Source organism: Lactuca saligna, chromosome 2 (assembly GCF_052625555.1).
Source record: "Lactuca saligna cultivar CGN05327 chromosome 2, ASM5262555v1, whole genome shotgun sequence".
In the NCBI taxonomy this organism is placed as follows: domain Eukaryota; kingdom Viridiplantae; phylum Streptophyta; class Magnoliopsida; order Asterales; family Asteraceae; genus Lactuca; species Lactuca saligna.
The window spans coordinates 152219094-152237358 of record NC_136418.1 but is presented as its reverse complement, the minus strand read 5'-3'; the positions used below and the strand labels follow the sequence as shown (position 1 = coordinate 152237358).

At 34.9% G+C, this 18265-nt stretch overlaps 1 protein-coding gene and 1 pseudogene across 1 annotated transcript; one reads left to right on the top strand and one right to left on the bottom strand.

Annotated features, from left to right (window-relative positions):
- The first annotated feature begins 1926 nt into the window (after positions 1-1926).
- LOC145032144 (TPX2 (targeting protein for Xklp2) protein family) lies at positions 1927-4378 on the top strand. Its single transcript, XM_078980851.1, has 7 exons — positions 1927-2927; positions 3025-3070; positions 3157-3249; positions 3411-3530; positions 3638-3796; positions 3880-3974; positions 4086-4378. The coding sequence occupies exons 1-7, from the start codon at positions 2071-2073 to the stop codon at positions 4162-4164; spliced, it is 1449 nt and encodes a 482-aa protein (XP_078836977.1). The 5' UTR covers positions 1927-2070; the 3' UTR covers positions 4165-4378.
- Positions 4379-15406: 11028 nt separating this feature from the next.
- LOC145032143 (H/ACA ribonucleoprotein complex subunit 4 pseudogene) lies at positions 15407-17510 on the bottom strand (annotated as a pseudogene).
- Between the last annotated feature and the right edge of the window lie 755 nt (positions 17511-18265).

The window sequence follows — 18265 nt, the reverse complement described above, 5'->3', positions numbered from 1 at the left end:
ATAATGTCAAAACAATCAAATAGTCTATAAATAAATGGTATATATTATATTATACTTATTAAATATTAATACTTGATACATAAATACATTTAAAAATATAATGTCAAAACAATCAAATGGTCAAAACAATCAACCCTATCATGAACTGAGAAGACATCAATGTCAAGGAAATCCACGAAGTCGAATGTGCTAAGGTAATGCCTACCATGAAACTTTATGAAAATTCCACCATGATGAATCCTTAATGTGATGCATAAACCAAATACACACGTAAACAAAACATTGTTAAGAAACCAAGAAGAAAGTTAATAACATGAAACCAAGAAGAAGGTATATTCCTTTTACATCAACGTACTATATAGTTTGTTTGCATTATTAGTGTGCGTTGAGCGAGAACGAAGTTTCTACAACGTCAAAACCATTTTTGCTTCTAAAACCCTACCAATGTATGTGTTTGAAATTTGATTGAGTTGCAAGTTTGAGAGAACATTGATGGGTTTCCCGAAAGAGAATCACAGTTGGCATAGAGACTACTTACGTTGACTCTAATCTTAATTAACGACGTAAATGGTGGTGACAAGTAAAAAAAAAAATATTACCCATACGTGAGGCGTGCATTTGGGGATAAAACGATCTTAATTAGACGGAAAGTGAAAAAATAACCACTCATGCCATTTTTTAAAACCATACAGATAGTTATAAAACGTTTTTTGAAAATAGCATCACCTTACCACTTTTCTTAAAATACATATATCATTTTTTAAAATTTGTCAAATCTACTCTAATAAATGAATGTATTTTACCAAATATCACCCTCTTATTTAATTTGCCAAATATTATTTTGTAGTTATTTTGAATTGTTTTTTTTTTCCACATGTCGTTTTATCAGTTTTTCTATTTTATTAAATTTCATATAATCTTTTAATGTAATAATGACAATAAATATAGTAATAAATTAATATCAATTTTATTAATAAAGTTGTCTTTTAATTTTAAAATTATCAAATTAAAACTTATTAGTTTGTTTTGTTAATTTATTTAAATTTAAATTATTTATAAATTTAAAAGATAAATAAATATCAGTAATAATAATTTATAATTTTTTTTTCTTAAAATTATTAAATTAAAACTTATTAGTTTCGACTAAACATGCCCAACCCCTATTGGACAGTCAAACCCGGATAGTTTGAGTGTAATACGACGGGTTGACGACTAAACATGCCCAACCCATTTACGCCAGCAATTAGATTCGAACACAAACATCCGATGAAACCAAAAACTAAGAAAAACTAGTCGTTATCACGAGCGCCCCTCAAACGTTCATATAGTTATAAAACGTTTTTTGAAAATAGCATCACCTTACCACTTTTCTTAAAATACATATACCATTTTTTAAAATTTGTCAAATCTACTCTAATAAATGAATGTATTTTACCAAATATCACCCTCTTATTTAATTTGCCAAATATTATTTTGTAGTTATTTTGAATTGTTTTTTTTTTCCACATGTCGTTTTATCAGTTTTTCTATTTTATTAAATTTCATATAATCTTTTAATGTAATAATGACAATAAATATAATAATAAATTAATATCAATTTTATTAATAAAGTTGTCTTTTAATTTTAAAATTATCAAATTAAAACTTATTAGTTTGTTTTGTTAATTTATTTAAATTTAAATTATTTATAAATTTAAAAGATAAATAAATATCAGTAATAATAATTTATAATTTTTTTTTCTTAAAATCATCAAATTAAAACTTATTAGTTTCGACTAAACATGCCCAGCCCCTATTGGACAGTCAAACCCGGATAGTTTGAGTGTAATACGACGGGTTGACGACTAAACATGCCAAGCCCATTTACGCCAGCAATTAGATTCGAACACAAACATCCGATCAAACCAAAAACTAAGAAAAACTAGTCGTTATCACGAGCGCCCCTCAAACGTTCATATCTATTTTATATTCATTCTTCGCCATCATTCATGATCGTCCAACAACTAAACCCGTGCTTTATTCTTTCTTTCCCGTTGTACAGCCACTTCCCCATTTTCCGGCGACTTTAAGATGGAAATGCAAGGGAATACCGCCGGAGCAGTGACGCTCACACCTTCCAAATCAAAACTTTCACACAAGTCAAAATTGCCGGAGAATGCCAACCCTAACATAACCAGTCCTGATCCGAAGGCATCAAAATCCCCAACAATCAAATCGGCGACTAAAGTTCAGAAATCGGGGTTGAAGAAACCGAATCAGGTTGCGTCGCCTTCTCCGAGGAACAAGATTCGGGAGAGGAAGTTTGTGGTGGCGAAGAAGAATTCGAAGAGGGAGAAATATAATACCCCGCCATCCGTCGATTGTAAGTGCAAAGCTAGCTCTAACTCGAAAAAGTGTTTGTGTGTTGCTTATGAGATTCTTAGGGCTTCTCAAGAGGGGTTCCTTAATATCGGGAATGCAAACCCTTGTTTACCTGTCGGGAGTGAAGTTGAAAAAGAAGAAGAAGCAGAGAAAAACATGACTGAAAACCATAACTTGAACGGACTTGAAGAAAAATTAGGGGAATGTGAGATTGTTGAGGCATCTGGTGTAACAGTTAGTGCAAAAGTTAAGAGAAGAAGGGATAAATTTATGGAAGTAGCAAGACAGAGCGTTCCTGAAGATGGACGCGGAAGAGTGATGCATCTTGTCAAGGCATTTGAAACTGCTTTGATGTTACCCAAATCCAAAACGGATGCTGAGAGCGAAGAACAAAACAAGGAACTTGAAGGCGAAAACACCAGAAAGATTCTGAAATGGGAATTGCCCGGGTTGAGACCCAAAACTCCGGTGACTGAATTCTCTTCTCCGGATCTTTTCCTCACCCCGGAGAGCTTGGGATTAGATTCACGCGCTTCTTCTTCTTCATCAGGCAGCAGCCATGAAAGGTTGGTGATCCTGAACTTCACTTATTTACTGAAAACGAGCTTTAATTAGATTTTCATTCACTGTTCTTTAGATTTGATTCTTGTTCGTACTTTTCAGCGTTTCAAACAGGAATTCTTGTGGTGTGAGACACAGCAGACGAAATGTATGCTCTCGTTCTTCTATGGCTTCGTTTTCTTTATTCTGATTGTGAAATTGAGTTATACAACATTAATTTTGTTAATCATGTAGAGTTCTGCATCCTTTGTAACTTTTGGTGGTAATCGGGGGAAGAGAAGGACACCTAAAGCCACTCCTCTACAGCCCTTCAAGCTCAAAACCGAGGTTAGCATTTATAATTATAACCTGCGATCATATATATTCATATCAAACTATTTGTTTGGTTGTATATATATATATATATATATATATATATATATATATATATATATATATATATATATATATATATATATACTCAACTGTTATATTACTTGTATATACAGCAAAGAGGAAGATCCAAGCAAGAAGAGTTCATGAAGAAAGTACAGGAGATGACTATTGAAGAAGAAAAACAGAGGATTCCTGTTGCCAAAGGTCTCCCATGGACAACAGATCAACCAGAGGTAAGTAAAGCTTTTAGTAGCCATCCATCATCATAGGTGAAAGATTATAAAGATTTCATTTACCAGTTATCAGTTATCTCAAAAGTGTGATGATGATTTTCATTCAGTGTTTGGCAAGACCACCAGTTAAAGAAAGTACTAGGCCAGTTGATTTGGTGCTACATAGCGACATGAGGGCCATGGAGCGTGCTGAGTTTGATCATCAAGTGCAAGAAAAGCTCTCATTCATTGATCAATTCAAACTGGAAAGAGAAAGACAACAGAAGGTAGATTTTTAACAAGTGTTAAGGTGTTTTGGTTATGTAGAGCTTCTTCAATGATGTGTCTTTTCTTTGATTTTGTTGTGTAGTTAGCAGAAGAGGAAGAACTAAAGAGGTTGAGGAAGGAGCTTGTGCCCAAGGCTCAACCGATGCCCTATTTTGACAGACCTTTCATCCCAAAAAGGTATAAGATGTTATGTTGTGTAAAGTTTAGCAACAAAAAGACAAATACAATGGTTTTTTTTTTTTATTGTGTAAAGTTTATGGTAATAGTTAGTAAAATGTGTTTTTGTAGGTCAGAAAAGCAACCGACTATGCCCAAATATCCAAAGTTTTGCAACCCTCAGCACAAGAAGATGAATCCTGGTCACTGAGAGCGTCGCTAGAGGTGAGGTGTACATGATGATGCGGTTAATGTTGTAATTTTGGGTTCAAAAGGTGTTGATTCTTTGGTTTTTTTATTTATTTTTGTTAAGTTCTTCCCTGAACTTATGCTTGTTCATAGTTATTCTTTTCTGTTAACATGGATAGTTGTGGATTCTTGTTGAGTTTTTCGAAAAAGGAAAAACGATTGGGATTGCGATTGTAGTTGTGGTTGGCAGTTTATGAAAATGTTATTTTACTCGTAAATGGCAGTTTATATATATATATATATATATATATATATATATATATATATATATATATATATATATATATATATATATATATATATATATATATATATATATATATATATATAGACTAATCCATGATTAATCTCTAATTAATCCTTAAGCAGTCGTGTGCTACAAGGCGCCTAACAATTTACGATTAATTTCTACCTAGACATATTAACTTATTATGTTACTATATTAGTTGTATTTAACCAATTTATTATTAAATTAATCATATTTATTTATTTAAAATTGAATTGATTTAAAAAGGTCTCCAACTAGTTGTCAACTAATCCTCGACTTGACCGATTAGTCGGGATTTTAACAACAATAATTTTAACTAAATGTGTTTTCATTTTTTATTTTAGAAATGTTAAAACGTGATTGGATGTGTATTTTGCTATATCAAATCATATAACATTTAACATATTACACATAAAATGCACATCAAATTATATTTCTCTAATTCAAGAATTACAAGGGCGTTATTAATTTGTAAAATATGAAATTCTTCCGTAGTAAAATTATAGAAATTGTCCCTAAGAGTAGTATAAATTATTGTGACCAATTATCTGTTAGAATTATTTGAATAATTATTGAATGGTAAGTTTTGAAATAATGTATCATATAGTGTCATATTTGAGTAATTCTTGAATGGTAAGTTTTTGAAATAATGTATCATATAGTGCCAATTTCTTAGAGGGAAAATGACTTGTAATGTTAACTATCTTTGGTGTGTGTATAAAAAATACCATTAATGTTTTTTCGGTACAAAACATATCATTAATATGTATACATTTACCAATAATGTTCTTACACTATGCATATCATACCATTGGCAACCGGTTACAAAAGTTAATACGCTTATTATTCAAAATCAGAAAAATAAAATGGGCAAGTGGAATATAAGATGCTTTTTTAGAGGGATGCAAAGGCTACAATTGTCCAAATGTTTGAAGGTACAATGAAAGAGATTAAAATGATTGATATACAAGCATATGACCACTTGATGGAAAGAGATCCAAAAACCTGGTCTAGGGCTTTTTTTAGTATTGGATAGGTGTTGTGATGCCATTAAGAATGGTACTTTAATGTTGCAATTGTGAGTGCTAGGAAAAAGCCGATTATAACTATGTTAGAAGAAATTAGGAGGTATGTGATGGATTGATGTATTGTAAAAAACTAAAGGTGCAGAGTTTTTCCAACCTAACTATATGTCCATCCATCAAAAGAAAAATAGTGAACATGAGGAAAAATCTAAGGTATGTATACTTTAATTGAATTCCAACAATGTAAATAGACTCCTAAGTACTATTTTATTACTATATTCCTTTGTTTTACAAGTATTGGTATGTACTAGCAAGTGGAGTGCAACAATTTGAAGTGAAGTTAGTACATGAGGTTTATGTTGTGGACTTGAACCAACGAAATGAACGAATATGTGCGTGTAGAGGATAACAACTAACCGATATACCATGTGTACATGTCATTGTTGCTATTAGCTATCTAATGGGAATGTGAAGATGTATATGGTAGTTTGGTTCACACAACAAATGTTTAGAAATTGCTACGAGTATACACTTAAGCCCCTAAATGGAAGTGAAATTTGGCCAACCAGTATTGTTCATACTATGTTGCCCCTAAAACGTAGAAGGTTACCAGGGAGACCTATTATTAATAGGAAGAATGATGCTTCAGAAAATGAAGGAAGGTACATTGTTAAGAAGCAGGGGATGCCTTAGGGAGGAAGTTAAGGGATTAAGATTATCTTGGAGATACTTGCCTTGTCTAATCCCTTTCTAGTCTCCTATATAAACCCCTAAGGGTTTAGATTTTTGTTTATGACTCCTAGAGGTTCATAAGGCCGGAAATTCATCTCGTCTCCTCTCTCTCTCTCTCTCTCTCTCTCTTCAAGTTCCTTGGTTGCTAGGGTTTGGATGTGAACCATTAGAAGCACAAAACTTGAGGTGTTTACAGCCAAAAGCAATTGAAGAAGCAATTCAAGATTGTTTGCTATAACAATCTTCAAGGTAAGTCTTCATTCTTATGAATTAGTTTTTCATAGAAAAATTATTGTAGATGGATAGTTCATAGCATGTTGCATATATTTGAAAGACATATATCATTATTAGGTTGCATGTGCCCTAATCATTTAATCGTTTAAATGTTTTTATGCTTAGTGCATGGATTTTGTAACCTCCATAACCTATCATGAACATGAGTTAGAACCTGGGTTGGAACCTCTGATTGAGCAGGTGATTGAGGAACCTATGATTGAGCATGTAATTGAGGTGTAACATCCCAAAAATCACGGTAAAATTATTCATTTTTTAAAATCAATCCAAATCCATAAGTGTTAGCAAATCGTAATTTCCAAAAGTCATAAACATGAATCAAAGTATCCCAAAATCATAATTTCATAGAATCCAGGATGATGTGCACGATCAAGCATTCGCCTTGTCCCGTTCATCTAAAGTACCTGAAACATAATATTGAAACTGTAAGCATGAAGTTTAGTGAGTTCCCCCATAGTACCACTACACAAACAAATAACATATACAATCATGCATGTTGGATCAAATCAGTCATCAAACTAGAATACCCTTGGGTCCAAAACCTACCGATTGGATTACCTCTGGCCCATAACCTTCCGGTTGGATTGCCCTGGACCAAAACCTCCTGGTTTGATTGCCATACATACTACATACTGAGTCCACAACCTCCCAATTGGATTAACCCTAACCCACAACCTCCCGGTTGGATTACATTGGGTTTGTTGACTGGTAGCACAAAGCAGTACAGTCTCAACCTAACTATACTATGTCCACATATGCATCAGATAAACATATAACCAGTCAGCAGATAAATAGGTAGATCTACAGATCATTACCGCATAGCAACATCCAATATACCAAGATGCAGAACTAACAGATCACTACAACATAATAACATCCTATATACTAGGATACAGATCTAACAAATCATTTTAGCATATCAACATCTTATATACTAGGATACATAACCAAGTGGGCTGGTATTGGTGCCTTCGATCCACAAGTACAGTGAGAAACTCACCTGAATCGAAGAATTCTGAAACACTGCGATACAATCCCTTTTTAGCACTGCTTGCGCTAGCGAATCCGCTAATCACCAAAACCAAGTTGTAACATCCCAAAAATACCACCCATAAATTTTTGTTTGAAAACTTCACTAAACCATAATATCAAATATCAAAAGATAAAAACCATGAACCGTGTATCTCAAAATGTTATAATAAATTTATCAAATCGAAACTAGTGTCAAGATCATATCAAAATATCAGAGTCTAACTCCTAGGCTAAACTGTGGTGTGTGCCATGCCATCATCCCGAGCCCTTCCCTTTGCTAGCTGAAGTACCTGAAATCAAAAACTGAAACTATAATCACGAAGCTTAGTGAGATCCCCCAAACTACCACATAACATACAATAACATATAAGCACATTATGGGCCTTGCCCACTGCATCAGACAGAAATCCGGAACTGTCTAGGGCCTCGCCCACTACATCGGACCGAAGTCCGGAACTAACTAGGGCCTCGCCCACTGCATCGGTCCGAAGTCCGGAACTAACTAGGGCCTCGCCCACTGCATCGGACCGAAGTCCGGAACTAACTAGGGTCTTGCCCACTGCATCGGACCGAAGTCCGAAACTGACTGATCATATCATAACATAATCAAAGCATATAACATAATCATAAATACAACATACTGCATCGGACCATAGTCTGGAACACATAACACATAACATGCTTGTATCACAAAGACATCAATCATACTGAACTACTGCATCAGACCGCATTCCGGAACTACTGTTATCTAAACGGGCTAGCATTGTGGCCGTAGACCCGTTCCTACTGGAAGGAAAACTCACCTCATAACGCTGGCTGCCGAGATGCTAAATCTGCAACTGTCTGACTGCTGCTCCGGAACTCCCCGGCTACAAATCTCATAAACACTAAATCAAATATTGATAACTAATCTCAGGGTAAAATGACTATTTTACCCCTGGTCAAAGTCAACTTTCAGTTGACCGGACTCGCCGAGTTGGGCCGCCAACTCGTCGAGTCCCTATCATCCTTTCTAATCCTCTACCCGCTTCTACTCATCGAGTTTGGCAAAGACTCAACGAGTTCTTCTTCGATACTAACATCAAGTCTAACTTTATCCGACTTGCCGAGTTGTATGAACAACTCGTCGAGTTTTCCTTCATCATATGAACACGTCCAATCTGTGACTCGCCGAATTGTATGAACAACTCGTCAAGTCTGTTCTTAAGGCAAGAAGATTGCCTTGGAGTCACCGAGTCATGGTGTAGACTCGTCGAGTCCCTCCATCTCTAATTCTGCTTCCTAACTTAAAGAGTTTGATCTTCATTCACTCGACTAACTCGTAACACTAAAAGGGGGAAATAAGTGGGATTACGAATCGACTCGTCGATTCCTAAGGACGACTCGTTGGTCTAATGCATGTCATTACTATACAGTCGATTCTAATCGATTTTAGTGCATCCAATTCATAGATATGGGCTTCTAGGGCTGGTTTTACACATAAAGTTTCCAACATTACGTGCATGCACAAGAGAATGGGGCTTAAACACCAAAATCATCTAACAATAAGCACTTATGGTTTGGAACAAGGCTATATTTGTATAAAGGTAGCTACATTGAGCTCCCAGAGCTCAATAACATCCAGATCTATGGTTTCCATCCTAAGGAGAGTTCAATTCTCAAGTTTGAATCATATAAAGTTCCAAGAGAAACATAAATAAGCATAAAATAGGGTTTAATGGAAGAATAAGCAAGGTGATAACTTTATTACCAGAATATGTAGCAAATTGAAGCTAGATTTTGGATCTCCTTTCTCTTCTATTGGTCTTCTTTTCTTACTTCTCTTCTACAACTTCCAAGCTGGCACAAAACAATCAAGCTCAACAATGGGGACTAGGGTTTACAGAGAAATGCTCTAGAGGCGATGGAGGTTGGGATAGGAGGCTATAATGACGTTTAAATAGGGTACAAACCCTAGGATTTAGGGTTTCATCCAGACTGGCGGACTCGCCGAGTCCGGAACATGGACTCGTCGAGTCGCCCACTAAAAATGTGTGCAAATATATCCCGTCTCTACTCGACGAGTCGGGCTACTGACTCGTCGAGTACCTCTTAAGGAAGGAAAATACTATATTTAAATTACATATCAAAAATTAGGCGTTACACAAGTAAAGTCTTAATCAATAGCCCAAAATCCTCAAGTTTCACCCAATTTCAAACTTGGTCAAAAAGTCAACGGTCACCAAAAGCCAACAATCAACAGACCCTCACGGCGTGACCATCTATGGGTCATGACGTGGTCATCTATAGCTCACGTCGTGAGCCACTACAAGACAAAATAGTTTGGTATCATAATCCTCACGATGTGGTAGGCATAACCTCACGTCGTGAGATCAGTCTGAATGCCATTTTGATCCAAAAACTTCTTAATCCATTAAGCTACTAATCCATCTTTTCCAGGAGGCTTCCTAATACTCCAAGGGTCATAAAAATCGGTACAGTAAGTTCTTTTATGTCCAATACAAGACTTGAGCTCAAACTAGGTCATCCATGAAGACAAAGGAGATCAAATCTCAAACATGAACTCAAATATCATCCAAACTTCAAATCTATAACATATAAGCACCAAGGGATCTTAAGGACCCATAAAATTGCTAATTTTATGGAGTCCCAACACTCTAAATCTTAAGCATGGACAAATATGCATAAAACCTTAAATCTAGCAACAAGGAAACATAAAGCTTGGATCTTGGTTACTCACAATGGTCAGAGCTGTTGCTAGAGATTGCAAATGGAACTTCCAATCTGAATCTATGCTTCAATGGTGACCTCTTCTTCCAAACCACCAAAACTTCACCAAAAACTCAAGAATCACAAGAAGAGGTTAGGTTTAGGGTTTTAATGAGCTTAGGGACGAAGGAGGCTATTTTGGAACCCTTAAAATAAAGTTTATGAGGTTTAAATACGAAGGAAACCCTAAAAGATCATGGGCTAAGGTTGCAACGCATCTCACGTCATGAGCTCCTTTGGCTCATGTCTTGACCTAAGTTTAAATCCAAAATTTTATTGAATCATTACTCACATCTTGACCTCTCCATGGTTACGTCGTGAGCCTTGGTTTTACCCAAAAACCATGCCTTGACTCCTTGAAGCCCTAAGTCGATCCACTCTAGAAACCGGGTGTTACAGAGGAACATGTGATTGAGGAACGAGGATCACAAGTTGAGAAAGGAGAATAAAATGTGATTGAGCATGTGATTGAACAAATGTTTGAAGTTGAGCAAAGAAAAAACTATTGAATAGGCAAAGGAAATACTCAGAGAGAATTACTGAGTTGGCTTGAAGAAGAACATCATCATTAAGGATGGAAGTGGTTTGAGTGTGTTTAGACCAGTTACTTTAGATTGATTTAGGAAGTGGTTTAAGTATGTCTTTTGTTTAGGGCAACTTTTGATATGGCAAAAAACACTTTGCGTTTCATGGTTTAAGTAGGTCTTTTGGTAACTTTGAACTTGTTGTAAACCTGCACATAAAACACTATGCTTTTGTTTTGTTTATACTTTTGATGGTTTGTTGGTTCCTTTTTAATGGAATCTACTTTATTTAATGTTACATGTACATGGATTCTATAATTTTTGTATTGTTATGACCTTTTACATAGGATCCCATCTTTTTTTAATATTATACCCTTCATACTGTTAGCTGCATTATTTACTTTTTGATTGTATATTGGATGGTATAACCTTTTGACCGTAATGAATACATCATTTAAACCACCTTCTAGCAATAGAGGTAAAATTGTCCAATACGTTTAACATCAAGAAAATAACCACGTGCATCACTTTAACATTCAAGATTGTTATGCTCTTCACATTAATAGTTACAAAAACACTGATCAATTCAACAAAAAGACAGACTCATTTTTCATTAAACATGAAGGAAATAGCCAGGTGCATCCAACTATAATTTGACATTTATGCCCTTTTACTTGTTAAAACTAAGACTACAAACAACACACACAAGACAATTACATAACTTTTGAGGCTACTCATTTTCCTATTCATCTTTCGAATTCTTCATCTGTCTTCCTTTTAGATGTATTGAATTCATGCTCGATAATGGCAATCCCCACTTCATTAGATTGTGTCCCTAATCCATATTCATTCTTCTTATTGATTGTATCTTCATCATCAACCCATTCCCAAAACTTACATTTAATCTTTACATTTTTTTCTAAAACCAACAATACAAAAATTAGTAAAGGAACCCTACCTGATATAAATTGAAACCCACATACCAATGAATTAGTGCAAACCCTAAAATCTTTTCCAAGACTATCACTGGTTTGTGAAATCCAAATATGAGAGGGGTAGCTACGATCACAAGGATTTGCATCATCAATTCTCGATTTTGACTTGAATTTGATGGATCTTGAGCCAAAGTTGTGCATAGTTGAGGAGGAAGCCATGGGATTCGTGCACCTGTTTTGAGGTGAACTGAAGAAGTATGTGCCCTAAAGTCGACTAACAAGGGGGGTGTGTAATAGCCACATATTAATAGCTACATATTCACATATAATTTCCAAATCATTTTTTTTAATTATACAAAATAGTTGGTAACCTATTGTAACCAGTTGCCAATGGTATGATATTTACATTGGAAAAACATTATTGGTAAAATGTATACATACAACACATATAAATGGTATTTTTTGTATAAAAAAAGATTAGTGATATTTTTTGTACACACACCAAAGATACTTATCCTTACAAGTTATTTTCCTTTTCTTAGACTATGTTTATTGGCGGTGTCCACCAACCAATCATGCTTACAAGACAATAAAAGAAAACAATTTAACCCAAAATACTTCCAATCGATCTAAAGAAAAAGTGGCATATAAACCTAAGTTCACCATCACGACGAATACACATGGGAATATTAGATTGCTATCTTTTATTTTATTCTTTTCTTTTTACATTTTAATAATTATTTATCAAATAATATGATTATTGAAAGATTATAAAAAAATATATATAACATGACTCATGGTTTTTAATCATCTATAATTATAGGATAATACTTATATATTTTTATACATGTCTAAAAGTCTTATATAAAACGTATTGTTGATTGTGTTAGATTATATTATTGGTTGTGTTATAGTGTTGATAAGTGGTAACAAAAATTGAATTTAGTTGGGATGTAAGAAAAAATATATATATATCTAATAATAGAATAAGTTGTGACCGGTTACTGATAAATATAATCTAAAGAATCTTTTGTGGTACCTTATCACAGATCAAGATGGAAAATAAAGGATGAAAAGCATAAAAAATTAATCTAAAAGGGGTTAAACAAATTTGCTTGCTAAGAAAGATATTTAATAATACATGTTTTTTTTTTTTTTTTGAAAGAGAACATTCATGTTTTGTTGCACGCGAGAAAGATGAAATTAGTATAAATGAGGATTTTGAGGCGATGTATGAGTGTTAATGTTGGACAACCAAAATGGTGCAAATGATGAATATGGAAGTAGTAGAAATGGGGATGTCGCGATGGACTTACAGTGGAATATTGTTGGATAAGATATCAAACGCAATAATTAAGAATTTGTTGGGAATTATGTTGATCATTGAAAATTTAATAGAAAATAGATTCAGGTTCTATGTTCTATAGACAGATGCAAATGAGACAGATTCAGGTTCTATGTTCTATGTTCATTAACTATTGATGATACACGGTCTCAGATTGGATGATATGGATAATATGGTAGTGAAAAATACCTCAGATTGGATGATATGGACATCGTAGTGAAAAAGACCTCAGATTGGATGATATTGATATTAGGGTAGTAAAAAAGCACAAGTCTCTTATATGTCTTAGGGGTTGTTTTGTTGGATCTGAATTTTTAAGAGGGTCTGAATTTTTAAGATCTGAATTTTTAACATATTGTTTGGTTGGAACCTCTTAATTGTTGTGCAGAATTACAAATATGATCATTTTACCCTTTTGTATTTTTTTGAATAATTATAAAAAACATAAACGCCATACAAAATCCAAAATTCACACGAATCAAAATTTCTTTTCAATAATATGTAACGATCTTTTTGAGATATATTTACAAAAATAACATCATGTTTTTATATCCTAGAGATTTCAAAGTTAAAAACAACATATTTGACATCGATTTGTACTCCTCCATTACCTCAAAGTTTTCTTTCAAACATTTCAACCTAAAAAATCCAAATTCAACAAGGAAATAAACCAGCTCAATTGAAAGTTATATAATCATTAATATAAATTGAATGAATGTTCTTTACATAAGTAGGTTTGGGTTGAAACTCAAGCTTTTCTAAAAATCACTTTAAACATATATATCGAATTGCATATCAAATCCATCATCAGCTATTGAAAGTATGTTTGCTAGAATATATATTTTTTCAAAATCTCCAATTGTTATAACTTGTATAAACTACTTTCAATTCACACAAAGCTCGTGCACAATTGCTAGATAATGATGCACCATCACTAATGTATCAAAGTCCACATGATATGCATCATTAATTCATTATCCCTGGCTCAAAGTTTTATAAAATCCCTTAAATAGCAACATACTTTTCAAACTCAATTTTTTTAACTTCAAAGTTCAAATATATAGTTTCATTTACCAAACGTATGTATCTTTGTATTCCATTTCAGATTCACCAACCAATTAGTTATTTTCTTTACCAAAATCAACAATATTAACCAACCAATTTATCATATTCTATCTTAAGATATCAAACAATATTCATATTTTTTTGAAACGTGATGCTACAAATAATAGGTTTTTTCAGAAAAATATACAAATTCATTGTCAATTTGTGTTTGCATATGAATTAACCCTCACAATTGAACTACTCGAAATGAATTGAGGTTTGAGGTCAACAACTTTTGTCGACAGCTTTGAGGGCAAGAAATGAAAAAGAAAAACTAATATGATTTCAAGCACTGATTTCCTGTAGAAGAAATATATGATGAAATTAACAAGAAGTTAAGGCAAATCATCTAATTTCCAGCGACAATACTCAACTTTCAGGCAAAAAAAAAAATGTACCACAGTCAATGACTTTGAGGAAGCCAAAGGGCTTTGCTGTCGGCGAAGACTACGTCTTTTTCAAAGGCGGTGGCCGTAGGGGATAGAGGATGGTTGTAATCAAAGTTTCAGGGGGAGAGAGCGGATACACATGCGAAGAAGAGAGAGTAGAAGGAAGACGGTGGGTCTCACACAAGAGGTTTCATCGAGGAATAGAATGGAGGCATATTAGGGGCAAGGGGCAAGAAGATGTTGTAGGTGTTTTGTTGTAGAAGGGTCGGAGGGAAGAGCAATCTGTGAGAAATAAACAAACATGACTACACATCTGAAATATTAAGGGGCTTTTAAAAAAGTTAAGAGGCAACCAAACAAGCTGAAATTTAAAGGTTACCTCTTAATTTTTCAGTTAAGATGTTAACAATACATTGTTCTTTGTAGTGTTTGTGTAGTTGCTTCCCTACATTATTTCATATTTTTTTTCTTTGTTAGTATATGTGTCCTACCGATTTGCTTGTAACCGCTTTATTTCACGTTTATGTTTATTGTTAGTTGTACAACTCTATAATACATAAATTGGTGTGTATATAATGGGATTCATGGGTCTATTGTTGTGTTTATGTTTAATTACATTCCCCATATTGACAAACAAGGATATTAATCACTGGCCGAATTTTGACAATTAGAAAATAACACATGGTGCTGATTGGTGAGGATGGTGTAATTTGCTTAGCTCAAATGTTCAATAGTATATTGGTCACAATGTAAAATCAACTCATACCAGGTGAAAACCTTTAAACAATTTTGCTAAATCAAGAAACTACATAAATATCAAAACTGAATTTCAAGATAAGTTAAAAGTTCCATAGGCCACCGAAATCCTTAAATATCTCAAAAACACATACTAATTAAGCAAAAACAACACATAAACATCTGAAATCAACTCTAACACCACCAAGAGTTGCTACCTGAAATCATCATCTCCAGAAATATGCAACAATCCATACCATTGGATCGATCTGAATTCAGGAACTTCAAAGTCCCACTCAGGATTCTTGCAACATTCTTATATCTACTCTTCATCTGCATCTTTCTTCTTCTTCTTCTTCTTCTCCTTTTTCTTATCACTTTTACCTTCTTCTCCTTCATCATCACCATTTTCTGCTTCTTTGTCCTTTTTCTTCTTCTTTTTCTCAGACTTATCATCATCTCCATTCTCTTGCTTACCTTCCACCTCATCAGCTAAAACACCCTCTTTCTTCTTCTTTTTCTTCTTCTTCTCTGTACTCTCACCTTCCACCTTTTTAATAACTTCTTCTTCTTCAACCTTCGGTTTCTTCACTGGTGTTTCTGTAACTTCTGCATCTTCCAATTTCCTTTTACGCCCTTCATCACCATCTTCTTCACTATCCTTTTGTTTTTTCTTCTTCTTTTTCTTCTCACTATCAACTTTCACACCCTCTGCACCCTCCACCACAGTCTGATCGGGTGCAGGGGCAGCAGCAAGACTGGCAACCACCGAATCACCGCCAGTAGGAAGAACAACATTCCTAACCCACTCAGATGGGGTTTTCTCATTCGGTTTTCCATGTTTGCTCAACTTCCCTTCAGAAATCAGCTTCTTCTTCATTGAAGCAGTGGGACCCAATCCCCATTTCCTAGGGTAAGTATCTCTATCCATCACCACCCTCTTGATCTTTGCTACAACCCCATGATCACAAGTGGCCATTACAGCAGTAGTCATCTCTGCTATACCTAAAGCTATGGCTTCCCCCTTGGTGGTCATCAACACCACTTCCTCTCCATTTTCAATATTGTTTTCAAACCTCAATAAACCTGGAATCATCAGCTTAGCACCATAACATATAGCATTCACAGCAGAATCTTTCACCACTAACCTCTTGTAACTAGTCAACAACACCTCCAATGGCATAATCACCCGTCTGAGATAAGTCTCGTCCCTGTAATTATCATAACTCCATTGTGCATCCATGACATCATGCATGGTTATCATGTTATCTTTCTCGCCCATTATCCCAGACCTAACTCTTCTCAACTCCTGCATATGCCCACCAACGCCCAAAATCAATCCCAAATGAACACACAGAGTTCTTACATAGGTACCAGCCTCGCAAGAAATCCAGAACACAACCAAATGCTTCTCGGCGTCATACTCCAAGAGCTTGCTTTCGTAAATGGTCCTAATTCGAAGCTGTCTCTTAACAGCAGAAATCAATGGTGGCCTTTGAAAAACCGCACCTGTTAGTGTCTCTAGTGCCCGAGCCACTTTGGCTACATCAGGCACGTCGGAATGGAGTCGAGCAACACATACATACTCTTTTCCAGCACCTTGTTGGGATTTAACTAAACGAGTGGCTCTGTCTATGCAAACAATTAAGTTTCCAGTGACTTTAGGGTCGAGAGTACCGCTGTGACCTGTTTTCTCGACACGGAGGATCCGTTTGATCCAAGCGACGACCTCATGGGAACTGGGATTAGCAGGTTTATCAAGGTTAATAACACCGTACCTGATGTATTCAGCAAGAGGACGTTTGAGAGGGGAGTAACCCGAGGGAAGAGGAGTGTAGTGACCGGTTCGTACATTGAGTCTATCGTAGTTCTTAAGAAGAATCGGCCATTCAGAAGTATCGATAGCTGGTGTGAAGCTCTGTGGTTTGATCAGGTAATCGGCGGCTGCGGTGGCACCATCTGATATTTCATTGGTTGCCTCGGTATCCTTCGACTTGCTCTTCTTTTTCTTCTTATCAGAACGGTGGAGGTCGACCTCGGACATGGCGGCTCTTTTTGGCGTCGGTGCTGGAGGGGGTTAGCCGGAATGAGGTGTGGCTAGGGTTTTGGAAACAGAAATGGGTTTTAGGGTTTTGAGGTATTTTAACAAGGAGCGTGAAGTATGTCGCCATTTTATTCACGTAAATAATTAGTTTTTAATTGCTATATTTTTAGGTTTTTTTATTAATTGAAGTATAAGTATATATATTTTTATAAAAATATATTTTTAAGTTATAGGGTTATTGTCACTGTAGCCCAATAATGTTTCGTACATTGGTTTAAATGGTTTTTCGTGACTTTTTTTGTCGTTGAAGAGTACGAACTTATGTTTTACCAGTTAATTTCGTACATTTACTCATTTAAGAATGTTACAATGCATTGTCAACTAGGGATTAGCATAGGTGGGTACCCACCATATTTGATTAGAACTGGAACCGGAACCGGCGGTTTCTAGAAAGTTGGAACCGGAACCGGCGGGTACCGGTTCCTAAAATATTAGAACCGGAACCGGCGAGTAGCGGTTCCAAAACGGGTACCCGGTTCATTAGTTTTTTAGACTTTTAATATCTTAAAAAACCTATATATTTTGCATACTTACAAAAAAATAATTATCAATAAAATCAAACAAGTCATTCATTAAGAATCAAGAAGTATTAATCGAACGATAACTTTAGCATAACTCTAAAAAGCATGTGTGACCCGTTTAGATAAAAAATTACTCATGCAGACGTACTAAGATTTTTTGTGTGCATGCATCAATTTGATGTTAAGTTTGAAACTAATTAATTTACATTATAGTAACAATTACACAATAACAAATCAAACTACTCAATAAGTCTTTCATAATTGTGTAAATCGTTTAAATTAATAT